Source organism: Formica exsecta, unplaced genomic scaffold (genome assembly GCF_003651465.1).
Source record: "Formica exsecta isolate Colony F162 unplaced genomic scaffold, ASM365146v1 scaffold79, whole genome shotgun sequence".
NCBI lineage: Eukaryota > Metazoa > Arthropoda > Insecta > Hymenoptera > Formicidae > Formica > Formica exsecta.
Window position 1 is genome coordinate 680,769 of NW_021853558.1, and position 19,248 is coordinate 700,016.

Consider the following 19,248-nt stretch of genomic DNA (forward strand, 5'->3'; position numbering starts at 1 on the left):
CTTTTTTTTCTCTTTCCTCTATCGCAGTAACGTTGTTTTCAATTGGCTGGTACACGCAAACTGGCCTGGCAGACCGAAATAAAAATGTATGCTACAAAATTCATAACTTATTAACCGCCGTCTTCTAATTATTATAATTACATTATTATAATTATTTTGTATATTTTTTCTGCATATTCTTTCCTTCGATTTCATTATTATATATATATATATATATTTATCTTTATTATTAATATTATAATATAGTTACTTAAAAACGAAAACATATTCACACTAAAAATTTGCAGAACTCTCTTTGAAATATGTAAAGCGATGATTTCGCGTGAACTACGGCTTTGAACACGTTGTACTTGAACACACGGATATGCACATGGACGAGAGGACGTAATATGAAGTCAAACGGTGTGAGAATAGACGCGTAGAATATTTTATAGTAAGTGGCGGGCAAAAATTTCGGAAGTCATAATCTGCGATTGCAAATATTAAACAACTACTATATTATATTCGTCCAGCGTAAAATATTTTTTTTCTCTCTCTTTCATATTTTTTTCTCTTTGAATACGTCAATTGCGCAATTGTGCTGACTGAAATACTATATATATAAACCGGTCTCTTAAGTTGGAATAAAAATGATTCTGGAGATATCGTCTATTTCCAGTGACCTTTAATGTACAAGATATATAGAATTAGAGACGATTTTTTTCTCATTCATACAAATATCCCTTTAAATATGCTCTACATATGTATACAAAGTCAAAGAACAACTGGCGTTTTGTTTGAACTCTCTTCTTCTAATGGCGCGTATACTGCATCATCTCTCGCATACGGTAAAGGGGAAATATTTTACCACTGCAGTATTGTACGTGGATTTTGTCTAAATCAATAAAGTGCAATTTACTCTTTTGCAAAAATTTTGCATTAACCAAGCACTTTCCGCATTTAATAATCAGCACGCCACATTCGTATTTATTCTTTTAACACTGTTTTGATATTAATTGTATTTCCTTGGGAATTGGCACAGGAAGCATATCATATATCATTTTACTTTCCGTTTTAATTTGCATTTGTATTTACCGCTCATATTATGAATAAGCGAAAAGTAAGATTCTCTTCTCTCTCTTAATCTAAATTATATCCGCTAATGTCCATGATTTCCAAGGAATTACGGGTGTAACTTCAGTCAAAATACTAAACGAGTTTATAGCAAGGTAACAACGTGTGCGGTAGCAACGTGTTCCATTTGGTATGTTTTTATATGGTTTCATAAGAAGATGTCATATGTGTAAATGTTATAAATATCTTATTTTTTTATTTTCGAAGATGTATAGGCTACGGAATAGGATGATCTCGAAAAAAGGATGGTTCTTAATATTTTAATTAAATTCACATTTTAATGACATTTGAAATAAAAGCTAATTATAATTGATGTACAAACACACAATATGTAAAAGATGTATTATTTAAATTAATATTTTTTGTGTGTTATGCTATACCTTAATTCTTGTAAGAATTCTATATAGGTATAATGAATTGCTAATCACATATGATAAGCGTTTATCATATCTTTGAAAATGAAAGCGATACGAAAAAATCTATTCCTCTGCATTTCGAGATCCTCTTTCAGAATCGCATAAAACACACGCAATATATTTTTTTTGCCGCAAGGAAGAAAGAAGTGATAAAGTGCTTCACATCCTGTATTTTTGTTTTAGATTTAATAATAAATTTTTCTTTTCTTTATAACAATACTAAAGTGCCAATTACGTGATAACTATCGACAAAATTCCGGAAATACGTTTCTGCGTTACTAAATATCTTACAAAGGATTTGATGGATTCAATCTTCATTATGTTTTCTATAGCGTTTAATATCTATAACGGAATATAGAAATAGGTTTAAAATTAAAACGTGTTACATATCCAATGAGGATGCATGAAAGAGGAAAGGACACTTGGCGGCAATTTTGTTCTTTTTTTGTTTTCGCTAATTATCGAAAATAGCAAACCGCAGAAGTGTATCCACGCGGAACCTATCTCTTTGTTCGCGTCTGGATCAGAACAGCCGTGTCGTCATCGTTGTCGTCGCCGTCCCGGGCTCTGTTAAACGAAACATCAATATCGCGCGTACTACGTGATGAATATTACTCACTAGAGAGGTTGCATGTTAAAAAAATGTAACATCCCATACAGCACAGAACATTGTCGCAATATTGCGGCAATGTTACTATTCTCGATAATTAGCAAAAACAAAAACAAAAAAAAAAGAATAAAAATTGCCGCCAAGCATCTTTTCCTCGTGCGTCCTCGTTGAATATGTAATGAGTTTCAATTTTAAACTTATATCTACGTATATTCCATTCTAGATATTAAATGCTACATAGAAAACATAATGAAGATTCGATCCATCCAAATCCTTTCTAAGTTAGATTAGTAATGCGGAAACGTATTTCCAGATTTTTGTCGATAGTTCTGCGCTGTATGGGATTAAACGGATTAGGATAGGACCCCGGGCAGGCGCGCCGAGGAATTGCGGGAACGCGGTCATGTCCCAGACACGAGGTATCGCAACGCATTTTCTTTTTATTTTCGATTACAAACTACTGCGGTTGTGGAATCACGTTCGTGCATGATCAACGTTAAAAATCTCCATGATAATCTCGACGAAATGCAAGCTGACAAACTTTCTTTCTTTCTTTCTTTCTCTCTCTCTCTCACACACACATGCGCACAGACACAAATTCTCACTTTCTCTCACGACATGCTTTTTGTCGACATCATAAATTTAGTTATTGATTGCAACGCTGTTCTATTCCTCATCTTCCGACGCGTCGATCTTTTACATATACATTGTTGTATCGCCTCGATTTTCTCACGATTCCGATTGCTCGATATTTTCGACTTTAAAAATCATACGTTAGTTTCGTAGAGGTAGTGAAGCTGATAGGCCAGAATAGAGGCATTGCCCAGTCACTAATAATCGCAGAATTCCTTTCGCATACTGCATATAAACTGTTGCTGACTAGAAATCTCGCGCACTTTGCTTCGTATTCTAAATAATTTAACGTATATAAACGTATTGCATCGAGAAATATGAATAGATTATATTAGCTAAAGAAAAATTAAAACATGTATTCCAAGGAAGATGCTGCTTGTACAATTGTGTATGTATTCATCTAATTGAATTATGAGACTTTTACACATAATAACAATTGCGACTTCTATAACAACAGTAGCATAAAATGTGTGACGATTTTACATAGATATAAATCTATATAAACTACACACTATTTTCATCGACAATATTTCTGACTTTACAATTAGGTTCAATATTGCATTTTGTATATTTTTTTCTGAAAATTCACAGTACAATAAAGTGCTCTAATAGAAATTGCGATGTAATTAAGCAAAAATCCCATAATTCAATTAAACGAATATATATGCAATTGTATAAATAGTATCTTTCTCGAAATACGATATATTCTAATTATTATCGATGATAAACTCGCGGAGGATTTTAATAAATGGTTGAGTTAAGAAAAAGCTATTGTGCGTAAACTATATATAGTTTTTCTTCGCTGTGTCGAATATATTTTTTGCTGATTGCAGTTCGTTCAATGTTCGGCGCATCGCAATTCTGCGATAAACTAGAAAACTTGACCCTGGCCGAAATGCTACATCGCGATCGAAAATTTAGCGATACAACGTCAGATCATGCTCGTGCGCGATTCTTACTAATTTTACTTAAACAAAAGTAATAATAAGTATATATGTGAAGGAAAGGGAGGTAGATGCTAGAATAGAAAGATTCTATAAAAGGGAACAGAATCGTAGCGTAGAAAGATATTGGGAGAAATAGTTGTTCCTAGAAGAAAACCGGGAAAAGAGTGGAAGGAAAAGGGAGAGACAGGAAAAAGATAGGCTTGAATAAAAAGTTCTGGACTGCAACAAGACGAAGCCAGCATTGCGGGAAAATGGCGAGACCAGCTGCTGCAGTCTAGAAGCATCGTCCTCTTTGCGATCGATACCGGTCGATCGATGATCGGCAACAAGAATAGAAAATAGAACGTGTAGGAAAAAAGAAATTAAGCTTTTCTTTTTCCTTTTTTTGCCGCGTGCAACCGGGATACAACTTTAGGATTTTGTGTAGTCGGAATTTTCGTATAACGGAATTCGTTCTGCGTTATCTATACAAATTCTTCGCCTGCGGCAACGGGACGATTTCGTTGACGGTTGTCGAGTCGACTCGAAAGCGTACAAGACTACGCCACAGCGACACTCCGTTGCCATTTTTTCCGATGCAATCTCATTTGATTGCCCCGTAGATACATGATGCGTGCAGCGAACTTTGTTTTGCTGTTGTTTTGTCTTGCAATTCGGTGAGAAGAAAACGCGCAAAATGACAAATGCCGCGCAATATTCTAAAACCTCACAAAAAAAGAGTTCCGACACTATTTCCCGATTTCAGATCACGTCCCGTCGCCTCTTCCCGTTTATTTAAATTTCCCACACTCCGAGAACGTTCTCCGTTAAACTTCCTTTGGACTTGTTGCACGGCTGCACGTGTCTACGTTTGCGCTCCATTTGTATGTTTGGCGTCGCCAAGTCCTGCGGAATTGCCCGATTGTCGATGTACGAAGGACGAACTCGAACCGATGATGATCGGCTCTTTAAACTTACAACACATACCACTGAGCTCGAGGTCTCACGCAAAAAGAACGTAACCCTCATCTGAGATTTTGACGTCAGAAATCGTGTCTTCTGATGTTCGAGATCGTGTTTCGTACGACTCCTTTTTTGAGCTACGTCATCTAGTATCGGCTGTTGTTGTTGCTTGTCGAACATTGTTGCAAGCGACGTTTAAGCGTATGAGGGTGGCGCCGGTGATAAGATCGTGCGGCATACGAAATAGTCTTGGATTCCATTTCTCGAAATGAAGATGGCAGATGCATGATGGTACTGATGTGACTTTTACTCAATAGAGAGGAAATTAGGAGGTTGTTGCGACTGTTGCCGGTATTAGCGACGGTTCTGGTAACCGGCATTGCTTGGATTGCCCGGTTGTCGCATGCCACCGCCGCCCCTACCGCCATCGCCACCCCGTGAAAACCCTCCACGACCACCTCGCGCGCCGTGTTGTCCACCTCTCATTACGCCTCCGGGTCCGCCTAATATTAAATCAATAACGGATTAGTAAGTTAAAAGTTCTACTAATCTCAATAAATTGGAAAATTAATTTAGAGATTACCTGGTCCACGTTGCTGTTGTTGTTGCTGCTGCTGCTGGCCGCCCATGGAACGCATACCGCCATCGCCAGAATTCAATCTTCCGCCGCTTCCGTCCATCATCCTAGGCCTCACCTTCTTTTCCTCCACATTCAACTTTTGTCCACTTTCATCAGGATAATAGATAGGCTAAAACAACAATCGTACGATAAGATCAAAAAGATCCATTTTTATTAAACACTTGCTTAAGGCGTTGTCGATGTCTGTCTAAGAGACGAACGTACCAAAGAGTTCAACACTTTTGTCACAACTTGTTGATCTTCGAACGTGATAAATCCATAATTAGGCACTCGCGCAGTGTTGTTTCCGCCTTGAGGACCCTTGCATCTGTCATTTGATTTACTGTGCACGCGCAATTCAGCGACTCTACCATAACGCTCGAATACTTGGCGCAAATCATTCTCGGAAGCGTTGTGTGGTAAATTACCCAGGAAAAGTTGATGAGCGTCACTGTATTGTCCTGGTCTTGTACCACGACGTTCTCCATCTAAAAAATATTATCATACATAACAATATAAAATAGAAATAGTATCTTGCAAGAAAAAAAGTGAAAATTAAGTAATTAATATCATGTTTTAAGTTGCCAATATTATTTCGCATTTCTTTTTACCTCTTTGTACTAGTCCTCCTCTCAGACCACGTTGCTGCTGGGGATGTTGTTGTTGCGGTGGCTGTTGATTTCCGCCCACTCGATGCGCCTGTTGTTGAACCACGGATACGTTGTTGGAAACAGATATAGAAGTCGGTACGTTATTTGTAGGATGCAACGGCGATCTGTCATCCAAGCGTAAATTCGTCATAGGTGGCTACAAAGAAAAGTTTATTATTCATCATACTCTTCAGAAATCGCAACATCATATTGAAACAACACTTACCGGAGACATGGACAGTTTAGGAGCTTGAGGGCTAGTAGCACTGGTAGTGCTTGGGAAAGACTTTACTAAGTTAGCATATGTCTTGGGTCCACTATTGTTGACAGTAGTATTCGAAACCTGATGCTCGGGTTCAACCTCTTGTGCAGACGCAGTAAACGCTTCTGCTTCAGGCTGGTCATTCCTTTCCTCCGTCTGAGTCTGCGGTTCACTTTCAATTTGTTGGTTTTGCTGCTGCTGCTGCTCACCATTGCTCAATTCTGCCTCCTGCACAAATTGGGTCTGTGTAGTTGGTTCAGTTATGTACGGATGCTGCTGAGCAGGAGGAGGTGGTGGTGGTTGTTGTTGCTGCTGGGGTGGCTGCTGATTGATCACCTCTTCGTGCACTGTTCCATTCAGAACTTGCTGCATTACCGGATGAACCTGAACAATGGACGTTTGCAAATAGAACTATATTATAACCTATGGTAAACTGTAGAAATTACGCAATGTGCAAAATCAATTTATTTTCAAATTATCCAATGTATAATTTGAAAATAAATTCAACAACGTATAATTTCTAGATTTTGTTTTTGCCCTTTCCTCCTTTCCCTCAATAATTATTGTGCATTATACAGAATGTTTACTGCATCTTTAAATAATTTTTAACTTTTGTACAATAATAATAATGTTTTTTATACTAACATGTGGCTGTGGAGGTGCAGCGTAATACATCGGCTGTTGTTGCTGAAGCGGAGGCTGCTGTGCCGGAATGAGAGACGGTTGAGCTTGCTGCTCAGCCGCTTGAGCGGGAGCCGATAACTGTTGCGCCTGAGTCTGATGTTCATCTTCTTCAGGTTCGGATCGACCAATTTCCTCAACCTCTCTTTCGCCGCTTTCACCAACGTCTCCGCCGCTCACATCAGCCTCATCCTCCTCGGGGAATATCAAGTCTTGGTAGCGGAAGATATCGTTGTGCACATAGTAAGTTTTAGGTGCTTGCACCGCCAACACGAAGGTTTGCGTGAACCGACGCATTGGTTGCCCGGCGTTGGACAATTCTCCGGATACCTACATAATGAGATAAATATATAATAATAATCACATTGAGATGCTCTTAAAATTGCAGGTTCTAAAAATTATTTTACCTCACGAAAATGTTATTCTAAGTAAATTGAAGCAAAATGCAATTATCACATTTATAATGCAGAGTAATGAAACTTTAATATTAGATGGTAATATAAAAATGAAACATTTAATATATTATATGTATATATTTAAACAGTCTTGATAAGAGAAATAAAATACAACCGTGTAATTCTTTTCTACTTCTGATCTAATTTATATAAAGTTGACATAGAGAGTTTACCTGGACAACAACTCCATTTTCGAGAGTGAGCTGAGAATCGACTTGACTTATTTTGGCGTGACAATCGCGAAAGTTCAGTTGTTGAATTTTCTGATGTATCTGTTTTTGACCAATTGCCGGAATACATTCTCGATTGGAATCCAATCCGCCATGCACAAAGGAAGAATGTTGATTGTAGAACCTAATTATAAAATTCATGAAAATTGTAGTTGTGCACTTGAAATAATCATTAAATTAAAAAATTTTTTGGCTTGAATAAAATTCAAATTAATTTTATGTTGCTTCAATTGTGATAAGAAATCTATAACAGATAAATCTGGAAAAAAAATTATAGATAATTCAAGTACCTATGAAGATGGGCAGGAGCTTGATTCAGCAAAGTGTAATATTGTCGGACAAATTCACGACCTACACTCTGTGGAGAAGGAGATGCCTCCATGACCATTTTCTTACTTTCTAACTTTTAAAGTGATATTTTGCTGGAAACAGCAAATTAAATGTTTAGTTGTAAAATCTTAAAATTATTAAGGCAGATATCTGAAACAAACAAAAATGTATTTATTAGAATGTCATAACGTCAAGTTAATATAATATTCAAGAATTTAAAAAATTATTACAATTATGAATAGGACATATTAATAGAATTTATATATTTTATATATATATACATATAATGCAAAGAAGTTCTTTATGTAGCAAAATAATATTCTAAGATAAAATTCATGAAACTTTGTTAATACATATTAAAAATTATATATTATTGTCAATTATCCAATACCAAAATTATAATATAAAGTTGAGCACACAAGCTATAACATATATGAATATAATTTCTTTTTCATGTGTATGTATTGTTTTTATTAGAACAATTAACATTAAAATATCAACTTATTATGTTAATTATACATATACCAATTTCAGAGAATAAAATGCTCACATAAAATTTCTTCAGCATTATTTTTAATCATATACACAATCATATATGAAAATAACTTTTTAATATAAATAGATATTATAAATATATACAAAAGAAAGTATGCATCAGTTTCAATCATCTTGATAACATTTTATTTGAAAAAATATACAAATTTGTGCAATTCATATATATTACTCATTATTTAAGTTTTTTTTATTCATTAATATTTCGATCATTACTTAATGCAATCTAGGTTTTAAAAAACAGGTTGATTTTATTAAACTGCTCATACCATTGTAATGTAATAAATATGCATTATTATGATAAAAAAAAGAATTGCAGCAATTTTTAAACAAAAAACATAATCTGAAATGTCCATATTTGAGATTTACATAGTTTTTTACATATAAAATGTCTGCGGATATCCTTAGGCTATCTAAATTGTTGCGCGCGCCAGAAAATCTTATCCAAAATCCGTTTTATCACGTATGCACGCAGATAATCGGAGCGATACAGCATGCGGCAAACACAAAGGGACTGGCGCACGGCAAAATTTTCGCATGCCATCTTCTTTCTTTTCTTCTCTCCTCTCCCCCCACCCACAAGTTCTGTTTCTTATCTCTCTCTCTCTACTTAAAAATCCCAACCACGCTGCAACTAATGTACATATTCCGTAGCACGTGTCTCTCTCTCTCTCTCTCTCTCTTTCTTCTTCTCCCCCCAATTTACCTCTAGCAAATTCGCTTTTCAGTGTTTGCATCCGCGACACGAAGACGAGACGAGACGAGACGAAACAAAGAAAGCTGGGGACTGGAAAGAGCAGCTTTTAGAAGAAGAGACGAACGAGATCGCGTCGCTCTCGCTTCCATCTCGTGGATGCGAGAGTGCGCGGTCGCGCCCGGTCGCTCGCGCAAGCATGGCGATATTTCCCGATGGGCCGCGACAAGTCAACGCCAACGCGAACGAGAAATGCGGCATTGGACGGACGAGTCGAAACCGGGATCATCGACAACACCTCGGAGATTCTCCTGGTAGCGGAACACGTCTCGTTCAAGTCGGAGTCACGATTCGACAACGTGATCTGATCAGTGTTCCTCTCGCGCTCGAGTGTTTCTTGGGACGGCCGAGCGCCACGAGAACGAACGTGCGTGCGTGTGATAGGTTCTCGAGGGATAGGAACGATAAACGATGGCGATTATAATGATAATATTAACGCGCCTTTACCTGACTTGAAACGCTTTCGTGTTTGCAGCACGAGAACGCAGCTCTGGCACCTCGACGCGACCCGGCAGCGGTTGCTTTTGTCGCGCGGGAAGCCGACGAACGAACGCGGTAAACGAGGTTTGCCAAGAGTGGAACGCCTCACGCGCGAGCAAACTCCAAGAACACAGAGTCCACGGTCGTGATATCAATTATAAAAACAGTTCGAAGCGTTGCATGTATAATCTTATGTGCGCGAATTACTTTTACTTCTGTTATGTAGTGATCGTAGCGGCACTGTGTCAGCAAATGCAGCACGCAGAGGAACTAGCAACATACGGAGGCGTCATTGAGACTCAGATGGGCATACAAATTTGGCGTACCGTACCGGAAGTACTCGGGCGCTAGCGGCGAGAACGGAAACTATGAATTTTCCGATGCCGATTGGCTCGCGACGAATTTCTAGATTATAGAATTTTTCCCGCGCATGCGCCTTCATTGTTTCTACCATTTTTGTATGCCGCATTGACTAAAGTTTTTTTTACGAAGGATAGTTCAAGAATCACGTCTCTGAAATCGCAGAAATCAAGATTCTCTTTGTTCGTATCGGCAACTAATGGTATATCTATATATTTTTAAGTCGATGGTACATACATACGCACGCGTAAACCATAGACCACGTAATGTCTAGTTGATAAACTCGTGCTTTGTCAGACATCCTGATTGGCTATGAATAGAGAATTTCTAAGGTTTTGAAAGAATTATGGTTGTTTCCGTGTGTCTACTAGGAGCACTAATATCAGAGAGAAGCCTGAGAGACAGGATGCAATCGAAATTGTGCACATTTAATTCGTGGACATTGGCTATGTAGTTTAATGTCCACGTTTCTATGTCCATAGAGGTCGTACCATTTACAGGGATCACTTGAAATCGGGCCGTGACGTCTCTCAGATTTTTCTCTATTCTCTGCATTGTCGATCGCGGCTCGCGGCATGCGTGAGTTTCCCTGAGAGCTCCTCGACTCCGGGCTGTGTCGTGTAATTCGGAGTAAGTGAGCGAGCAAGTGGAGCAAGCGGCATAAGTCAACCAAGAATAATCCGTCAAACGGAAAGCTGGTAGAAATGTAGCTTGCAACGAGTCGAGCAAGCTCTTTCGTGGCTTTTTAACGTAGGAATTAGTTCGATTTAATAACGATATAATAAAAGAACCCGCATTCGTTCCATGACTTCCCCACTCGATCATACGTGAGTAAATGTATGCAGCATTCAGCATTTTATTCCGCGACACAGTTTGACACAGTCAGTGAAACGTAAACGAATCTCGCAAGGAAATGCATGAAAAAAATTATATTAATAAGGATTCCCTACGTACGCGAATAAGCGAATTGAACGCAGGGAAATCCCGCGCAACGTCCATCTGTCAACGCACTGTTTGTATCACACAATTTATGATAATCTCGTGATATTTTAGGTTGACAGAAGATGACAGTATTAGAAACGGAGGAAGACGCAGATAAACGCTCGGTTCCTCCCAGAAAGAAGTTCTGCCTGTCCCTGTCGGGTCGCAGACGTACGACTCCCATCGTCGTTTCGCAGCCCCCTCATACATCTACAAGAGGGGGCCTTCTGGATACATCAAATTATTCACTCAGTATGCATGTTTTCTTTTTAATAACGCGTTATTACATATCGCATGGACAAGCAGTAACATATCTTAATTATGCAATATGATTCTGTCTGCAAAGGTACAAGCAAAATGTTGAATGGCTACCGAAATCAGCTGAGCAATCACCAGGATGGAAGTTACGATATGACCGGTGGTAGTACAGAAGGATTTAGGATAGCCACCTTGTGTAATCTAGGAAATACCTGCTTTCTTAATAGTGTATTATATACTTTACGATTTGCGCCTTCCTTCCTACATAATTTACATCATTTAGCCACTGATTTGTCCAACCTAAATGATAAGCAACTTCAAACAAAAGTAAGTACTAGATAAATAGTTTGTGCATATAAAGAAAGGGTTATATATTAGGTACATTCAACTAAAATGTGAACTAAATTGTTCATTGTTCCATAAAAGCCTCAGTTTATGTTTCAATTGAATGTACCTAATATATATATATATATATTATATTGCGCACTGCTTACATAATCAATTATGATTATTCGCAGCACTCATGCTTACCTTTGCAATTCTCAATAAAAGAAATACTTTCAATACACAATAAATCACAATAATTATAATATGATAACGACAATTATAATTTCTGTGAAAAAAATGTCATTCAATAACAAAACATTTGTTCAGTACCGTAAATTATGTTAAACGCAATTGTTTTTTTTTTTTTTGGCTTGTTGTCTCGGAGATTTGTTTGTTTAATGGTATCTGCATGTGACACAATTTTAATTTTGTAATTTTTTATAGTTATTGTATTTTCAAATTGCTGAATATCAATGTAGATGAAACATATACTAAAATCTCGAGCTATTAATATTTTTCTTTGCAGGCCAAATCCTCCTCATTAGGTAGAACTGGTGTATCATTAACATCGAGCAGTAGTCGTAGCTGGAGCAGTAAAGATTTATTGGCACTGGCTGGACCAACAGTGGAAGCCAATAAACCACATATTCAAATAGCCACCGAAAAGTTGCACGAACTCTTCATGGCATTGCGAGCATCAGAGGCAAAAGAGAGTAGTGAACCATACCAACCGGATGCCTTTTTACAAGCTCTTAGGTATATAGTTTGTTATTGTAAAAATAATTTATTTTATATTTATATTGTTTCATCGATTGTCATAGAGAGGTAAATCCGATATTCGAAGGAAATCAACAGCAGGATGCTCATGAGCTTTTGGTTTGCTTACTTGATAACATCAGAGAAACTTTCCAACTATTGGTCAGACACAGAGAAAGCCAATTTGGTCAGAGCAACGGCGGCTTTCCCGATTTCATCGCAGATCACTCGTCGACGGATGTGCAATCGGAAAGCAGTGGTTCCGGGAAGAGGAGTATTCGTAAAAGAAAAAAGAAGAAGTTTCCGAGTAGGGGAAGCTCGGTATGTCTTGTACAGCCAAACGCAAACGGTGTCGCGACATCCGCAAGATTATATGAGAACGGTCATGCCGAATTTACCGAGAGTAACGGCGAAATAGGGACGCGCAAACCAGAGAGCAAAAAGTGCTTTATCTCAGAGGACTTTGAGGGGGTCAGCCTATTGCGTACAACGTGTCTCGAGTGCGAACATGTGACAGAACGCAAGGAAACGTTCTGCGACATATGCGTACCCATCGACATTGATCGTTCGAACGAGGAAGGTGCGTATTTAATCGATTAAATGTGAAACTTGTTTATTTTATAAAAATACGTGATATAAAAAGAGATACTTTTATATTCTTCGCAGATGACGACGGTCGATCGGTAAATAGCAGCGAAGTGTACAAACGCGCAGTGGTAACTAGCGAATTGCTTTGGGGTACGGAGAAATATTGGTGCGCACGTTGCCTACGATATAATGAAGCTCGTAGAGCTGTGTGTTTTCCCTCCTTACCGAGACTTCTCATCTTGCAGTTGAAGAGATTTTCCACTGCTGCTGGGTAAGTTTTGTGTAATCTTTTGATTAGGATCATTAAGGTTAACAGAAACAGGTTACATAGAAACTATGTAATTAGTATCGCGAAGTTATAATTAAAACTTTATTGAGAAATAATTGTTTGGATATTTTTGAAATTTATTTAAATGTAATTATAAAATTACAATTTTTAGATATTAATTTGTTTTTTAAAGATGTAATTATATTTTTGACTCTCTATATTTATTTTATGTTGAAAAGTTTTCTTTGATATCCCTATTATAATCAAATATATGTTTGCAGTTCAATGGAGAAGATCAATAATCACATGCCAACACCGCTTACCTTGCAATGCTTTTGCGAAGAGTGCAGCACCGATCAGACCCGCGAGACGACAGCTGGTAGCGGAACAGAGACGCGGCACGTGTACAAATTGTATTCGGTCATAATGCACCAGGGTGCAACGATGACCGCCGGCCATTACGTCGCTTACGCACGTCTACCGGATGAATCCGCGTATGCGGAGTACTTTCACTGCGATCGTGATAATAAGCGGCAGAACTCGGGCCATGGTAGCGTTAGGAGTGCGAATTCATCGTCGTCATCGTCCTCCTCTTCCTCTGACAAAGCATCAGGTATACTTAAATACTTCAGGAGCAAACCAAGCGCGAGCGAGAATAAGGAGCAACTGGTGAATAGAATCGGGTGTCGCAGCATGGACTGTTGCGGTATCAAGCGCAACAAGCAAGGCGTCATCTGGTTGGAGTGTGACGACGAAGCAGTGCACGTGATCCCATTGCGAGAGCTCGAGGATAAACTGGCACCCAATCCGCGAAATTCCGCCACTCCCTATCTCCTGTTTTACGTAAGGTCGACAACATAAGCCGGCATACTTTGTCTTCCCCCGCATCGGAAATGTATCAAAATGTCTCCGCTTAGAATTTCAAGCGAAGCAGCAGCGAGCAGTACGATGATAAAATGGGCCTCGTTTTTCTCACATTGTTCCCCCTTTTCTCCCTTCGCCTTCTCTAACAACCGTGCTGTGATGTATCACACATTCCAAACCTGAATTCTTCTTCCTGTATACGCGCCGCATTACGCGTTTTAGATGCGTGTATAATTTTGTAGACATAAAATTGTCCGCCAAACATATTATGTTAGGTTTTCAGCGGTCGAATGGTATACAAGAAATCGATATGTATACATGTAATGAAATATCAACATAACGAATTATGGAGCGAGTGTCCGCGTGTAGACTATTTTAGCTTTAGTTGGGACGTGGAACGTTTTATTATTGAGTTAATTGTAAAATAATAAAAAATTATGTATTCTTGACACGCACTTATATTTGTCTTCGGGCCATATCGCAAGATGGAGGTACCTGACCCGATCCGCTTATCGCTGTGCACGATAGACGTCATTACGACGTAGCTTGAATATTTTAAAACGTCGTTTATTGCGAACATCCGTCATTCCTTTCGAGTCTTTTCCGATAATAATCGATTACATGCTGGAAAGCAGTACAATTCACCTCTAGTTTCGAGCCTAAATAAAAAATATCGCGTAATGTTTGATGAAATGCGAATATACAATTTATAACGAAGAGGCTATCGATAAATTAGGAGATTATATATATTTTAACATTATCATATAACTATATAAGAATTCATGGACAAATTATTCGTCAGACAAATAACAGGTGGGATTTGTCTTCACCGAATATGCGCACACACGCTCGGAATGTCGTGTGTACATATACTGAAATATTTGTATATTGTCAGCTCAATCATACGTATCTACATCCATATATCGATTATTTCTATAGAGGGTCAGTAGTGGAGCAACGTTCCACCTGTCAGTCGGACATATAGTAGTTGCTACTACTTCCGGACGTGATACATTCAGTAGTTCGTATCTCTTAGGTAGAACACGTTCTTACACGGCTATGTTCTCGTCGACACTCTTCGAGTAAGGCAAAGGGTAAGTGAATAAAATAATTGAAATGTTTAAATGTGCTTTTGTATTTGAAGATCTAATTGTCTATAATTATTAACAGTCATAGGTCACACATTTTTTGCTCTATTTCTGGTCACATGTGGGTCACAATGTCTTGTCGCAGTTTTAGCTGTCTCAAAGTAAAAAATCTACAAAAATTTATATATACTCCGTAACATTTGTAGAAAATGATCATATACGACAAAAGTTAAAAAATAAATTCTAAAAATTTTTTTTTTATTGATTAAGACCTTCGGGAGAGTCTATTGTTAAAATATCGATAGGACCTATATGATCCATATGTGATCTTTAAAGATTAAGTACATATTAGTTGTACAATGACGAATGAAAAACTAAAAACTATAATGAAAGATTTTATACATAACGTTACGTTTATTAAGCCTTAAAAATTGTATAGTACCAGTAACTTTTATCGATAAATGATTTTTTTTTTTTGATTTTTACTTCTTTATTTTAGAATTTATATTAATGATAGTTTATATTATACATATATGTATATATAATACTTTGTAATTAAAAGAAAAGTGATTGCTATATTAATCTGGTACGTTAATGTTTTTGCATATATTTTTTTTGATTTTATATTTTTGACAAATTTGTGTGACCTACATTATTTTATTGGATATTATTTAAAGCGACACTATTACTATAGGTAAATCTTTCACATAAAAAATTTATTCTATCTCTGTAACTATTTTAATAACAGTAAAATTTTATATCCCAAGCACTTTTCCTCACATACATTATTCTTTGTTTTGAATTTCTTAATAAATTTTCTTTTTTATGTGCATATAATTTCTGAATACACAACGTGTCCGAGATTCGTCCGTAATTATTAAACATCGAATTCATTATCGTTATGGTGAGTAAAGTAAATTAAAATAAAATAATTACATATTGATGTGAATACACGCATAATTCATGCAATCGAAACCACATAAATTGTACAGACAACTTTCAGTAAGAAATCCAACAAAAACACTTAAAACACGCAAAGTTTATCTTCATGCTTCTTTTTCGTCATTTAATATTATGTACAATAAAAGTCCTAGAAATTTCAAGTTTCTTCATAGTGTATATTATATTCGCATTCTGTTTCACTGAACGAACATAATCGATACACCAGTCGTTCGCGGCGAAGGCACCGATAAGTGGATGTCGCGTTGCGATCTGCACACTGTTTACGAAATGTCACATTTTACCGTTATCTAGGTGAAAATATTTCGTTTCCGTCGCGGAATTATTTCCCGACCCTATCGAAGCGAATCAACCCATATACGTTGAGTATTTCACCGCGAGAAATACGCGTTTCGATCTTTCTTGGTGTTTAAAGCACACGACAAGATTCGTAGTAGGTCACCTATCACCACGTAATTATCTCCGAGTCGAACTGCAACTACTGCAACTACTGTCGTAGTGCACTATCTCGTGAATGGTATACTTATGCAATGCTAGAGTAAACGATAGATATAAAAAAAAATATTATACGCGTTATTTGATCGGTGAATCAATGACGCGTTTTGTAAGGGAGTTAACTCAATTAATGAGTCGTAATAAAAACGAACAAAAATCAAACAAGTCTTTTCAACAAAAAACATAAAAAAACATGGAATATAAAAGTATTTTTCAAATTACGAATGAATGGAATATTGCTTTTATTTATTTATGTAGAGAAAAACAGATGATCTAATATCTTTAATTTACTTTGATAAATAATAGCATAAGCACTCTTTCGAAGCGCTTGTTTCGTTATATGAAATCACTTACCTCATTTTCTATGATCCAGATTATTATTCACATATTATTCCAAAGCATTTTAAATAAAAGTAAATTTTCTAATCATTACTATGTTTATTATAGACATATTTGAATCGAATAAATTATCATTATGAAGTATCAGCAAGTAACCGTGGACATGACAGACATGGTGTATACCGCTTGCTCTTATTTGGCGCTTGCCGGTGCGGTCTGGATATTCCTGCGTCTTATTCAAGCCTGCTTTTGGCTGCCGAACCATTTAAAAAGGCAAAATGATGTTCAAAGAATGTTGCAAGATAAGGTAAACTTGAATATTTATTAATCCGATTTTAATTATTTTTGTTTCTCTCAGAGTCAATACATACTCACAAATTATTTAAAGTTTATTTGATTTTAAGTGTTTTTCTGTATCGTATTTGAAAAAAGCCAGTTAATTTAACAAGAATTTCATGAAAGATTTATTGATTATTGTAAACTAATGGCACATTCTTTCAGGTGGACAGCTATGAAAAGTATGTGTTAGAATGTGAAGAGAAGGAAAGAGCGGAAATGTTGGACCAAATCGACGACGAGAAGAAAAGTCTTGAAATGTCGGAGAAATGGAAAGAACGACGGGAATGTCTGGACATGCTCAAGAAAGAGTTGGAAAGAGTTTGCGAAGGCAAAGATATGTCCGATTGGGACGCTTTATTGGACGAGGAACTGAAAAAGCATGAACTAGACTCTAAGCTTTTAGATGAGGAGGAGGAGGAGGAGGAAGAAAACTCTAAAAAAGATACTAATAAAGAGAAAAGCGAAGAGAAAAGTGAGAAAGAGGGCAAGAATATCGAGCCGAAGAAAGAAAAGTAACAACTATATCGAGTGCTTTAAAAGTGCCTTACTAAGACTGTTGAATTGCTTTATGAAAACTTGTATCTATACACGTAGCAGAATATTTATAAAACGTAAACCTCTTCAAACAAATAAATTTTTAAAAATATTTTATATATTAAAACTAAACAATAAGTTTCTACATTAAAATATTCTATACTAATAATTAAAACATGTCTCGATACACACAGTTAGGCTTAAAAGAAAAAATAGAGCTCTTTAAATGTATACATTGCTATTATTATATTGATAATCTAATTTTATTCACGATTTCATTTATCAACATACAGAGATACTGTTTTACTAAATTAATTCAATATTTGTAAAAAATATTTATATTGTGTGAAAACTACATGCAATCACTATAAGAAATGCCTCGTAGTAATTACCACAGTATTATAATATAGTAATTAAAGGAAGATGAGCAGCTTTAAGTAAGCACATATTAAAATATTCTAAAAGCAGAAATTACATATATGTATATACATAAAATGTTGTTTTTATTAGTGTAAAATTATTCTTTTGTTATGTTGAAAAAAGGAATTATAATAATTAAGAAAAAAAGTGATCACTTCTCCACATTAAAAAATTATTTAAGAGTGGAAGTGTGTATATGTGTGTGTATGTGTGAAGCTTTTATATATACATATATAGACGAACAATATTATCATTAATTCACTTCGTTGTGTTGCTATTACTGCAATCAATATACAAAACAAATATAACGTAAATGTCTACCTCGACAAATCTGTACCTGCTTTTAATAGTACCGGCGTTTAATAAACGTGTCACATCCATCGATATTTTACGTGCGCAATAATAATCAGGAATTAATTTAATTATCATGAAATGCGGCGGCACTATCTGCACAAACGGAGCTTAATCGTAGAGATAATGCAACTCATACTCTTATTTACATATATTTTAATGTGACGAACAAAGAGTGGGAAGGTATATATTAGCGGCGTTATATATATCTACACACATATACATATACATACATTTATTTAAGCGTGTGAATATTTTACACAGTTTTCTAGGTAGATATAGAAGACACATTTTTGCAAATCAAAAAACAGCGTGACCAAGAAAATAATAATCATATATGTATAGAAGAATTATATGGACCATGCAATATAATAAAGATTTGTACAGAATAACTGTATTTTTAATTATTGATTCTGTGTTTTTATATTACATATTATATTACCTTTATTGTGAAATCAATAAAATAATAAATAATCAGAAAGCCAAAATATCTGATAATTGATAATGTGATTTTTACATTACTATCTTTTACATTAAATAATTATGATTTACTTTTGCATTGAAACTCGATTCTTGACTTATTAATATATTGTTTGAACAATCTGTAATATTTTGGCTTTCAAAATTTAAAATTATTTTGAAGGTT

General features: G+C 36.2%; 3 protein-coding genes across 9 annotated transcripts; 2 read left to right on the forward strand and 1 right to left on the reverse strand.

Annotated features, from left to right (window-relative positions):
• Positions 1 to 1,012: 1,012 nt before the first annotated feature.
• On the reverse strand, positions 1,013 to 10,089 carry LOC115244028 (ras GTPase-activating protein-binding protein 2). The gene is made up of 9 exons (XM_029821383.1): positions 9,642 to 10,089; positions 7,849 to 8,038; positions 7,502 to 7,682; positions 6,838 to 7,203; positions 6,157 to 6,576; positions 5,892 to 6,087; positions 5,506 to 5,768; positions 5,245 to 5,410; positions 1,013 to 5,164 (listed from the first exon to the last, which is right to left on the reverse strand). The coding sequence occupies exons 2-9, from the start codon at positions 7,944 to 7,946 to the stop codon at positions 5,016 to 5,018; spliced, it is 1,839 nt and encodes a 612-aa protein (XP_029677243.1). The 5' UTR covers positions 7,947 to 8,038; positions 9,642 to 10,089; the 3' UTR covers positions 1,013 to 5,015.
• A 421-nt stretch (positions 10,090 to 10,510) lies between these two features.
• Positions 10,511 to 14,525, forward strand: LOC115244027 (ubiquitin carboxyl-terminal hydrolase 1). Of its 3 annotated transcripts, none has more exons than XM_029821381.1 (7): positions 10,511 to 10,871; positions 11,088 to 11,267; positions 11,362 to 11,600; positions 12,127 to 12,356; positions 12,422 to 12,936; positions 13,023 to 13,215; positions 13,494 to 14,525. In XM_029821381.1, the coding sequence occupies exons 2-7, from the start codon at positions 11,099 to 11,101 to the stop codon at positions 14,071 to 14,073; spliced, it is 1,926 nt and encodes a 641-aa protein (XP_029677241.1). In that variant the 5' UTR covers positions 10,511 to 10,871; positions 11,088 to 11,098; the 3' UTR covers positions 14,074 to 14,525. The 3 variants fall into 3 exon arrangements, with proteins under 3 accessions (XP_029677241.1, XP_029677240.1, XP_029677242.1); XM_029821380.1 differs by having other exon boundaries at positions 10,512 to 10,861; XM_029821382.1 differs by having other exon boundaries at positions 10,514 to 10,664.
• A 26-nt stretch (positions 14,526 to 14,551) lies between these two features.
• LOC115244029 lies at positions 14,552 to 18,389 on the forward strand. 5 transcript variants are annotated; one of them, XM_029821388.1, is made up of 4 exons: positions 14,557 to 14,889; positions 15,016 to 15,170; positions 17,101 to 17,265; positions 17,460 to 18,389. In XM_029821388.1, exons 3-4 carry the CDS (start codon positions 17,122 to 17,124, stop codon positions 17,811 to 17,813), a joined length of 498 nt encoding a protein of 165 aa, XP_029677248.1. In that variant the 5' UTR covers positions 14,557 to 14,889; positions 15,016 to 15,170; positions 17,101 to 17,121; the 3' UTR covers positions 17,814 to 18,389. The 5 variants fall into 5 exon arrangements, with proteins under 5 accessions (XP_029677247.1, XP_029677248.1, XP_029677245.1 ...); XM_029821387.1 differs by having other exon boundaries at positions 14,552 to 15,170; XM_029821385.1 differs by lacking the exon at positions 14,557 to 14,889 and having other exon boundaries at positions 14,955 to 16,641; positions 17,067 to 17,265.
• The last annotated feature ends 859 nt before the right edge of the window (positions 18,390 to 19,248 follow it).

What these genes read in the sequence shown, in the direction of transcription:
- LOC115244028 (XM_029821383.1), bottom strand. Translation starts at nt 7,946, where the DNA reads ATGGTCATGGAGGCATCTCCTTCTCCACAGAGTGTAGGTCGTGAATTT. An exon ending in CTAAACTGTCCATGTCTCCG is followed by an intron (nt 6,088 to 6,156) that starts GTAAGTGTTGTT and finishes TTTTCTTTGTAG; the next exon opens with CCACCTATGACGAATTTACG. An exon ending in AGGAGGACTAGTACAAAGAG is followed by an intron (nt 5,769 to 5,891) that starts GTAAAAAGAAAT and finishes AATATTTTTTAG; the next exon opens with ATGGAGAACGTCGTGGTACA.
- LOC115244027 (XM_029821381.1), top strand. Translation starts at nt 11,099, where the DNA reads ATGACAGTATTAGAAACGGAGGAAGACGCAGATAAACGCTCGGTTCCT. An exon ending in TACATCAAATTATTCACTCA is followed by an intron (nt 11,268 to 11,361) that starts GTATGCATGTTT and finishes CTGTCTGCAAAG; the next exon opens with GTACAAGCAAAATGTTGAAT. An exon ending in GCCTTTTTACAAGCTCTTAG is followed by an intron (nt 12,357 to 12,421) that starts GTATATAGTTTG and finishes CGATTGTCATAG; the next exon opens with AGAGGTAAATCCGATATTCG.
- LOC115244029 (XM_029821385.1), top strand. Translation starts at nt 17,095, where the DNA reads ATGAAGTATCAGCAAGTAACCGTGGACATGACAGACATGGTGTATACC. An exon ending in AAAGAATGTTGCAAGATAAG is followed by an intron (nt 17,266 to 17,459) that starts GTAAACTTGAAT and finishes ACATTCTTTCAG; the next exon opens with GTGGACAGCTATGAAAAGTA.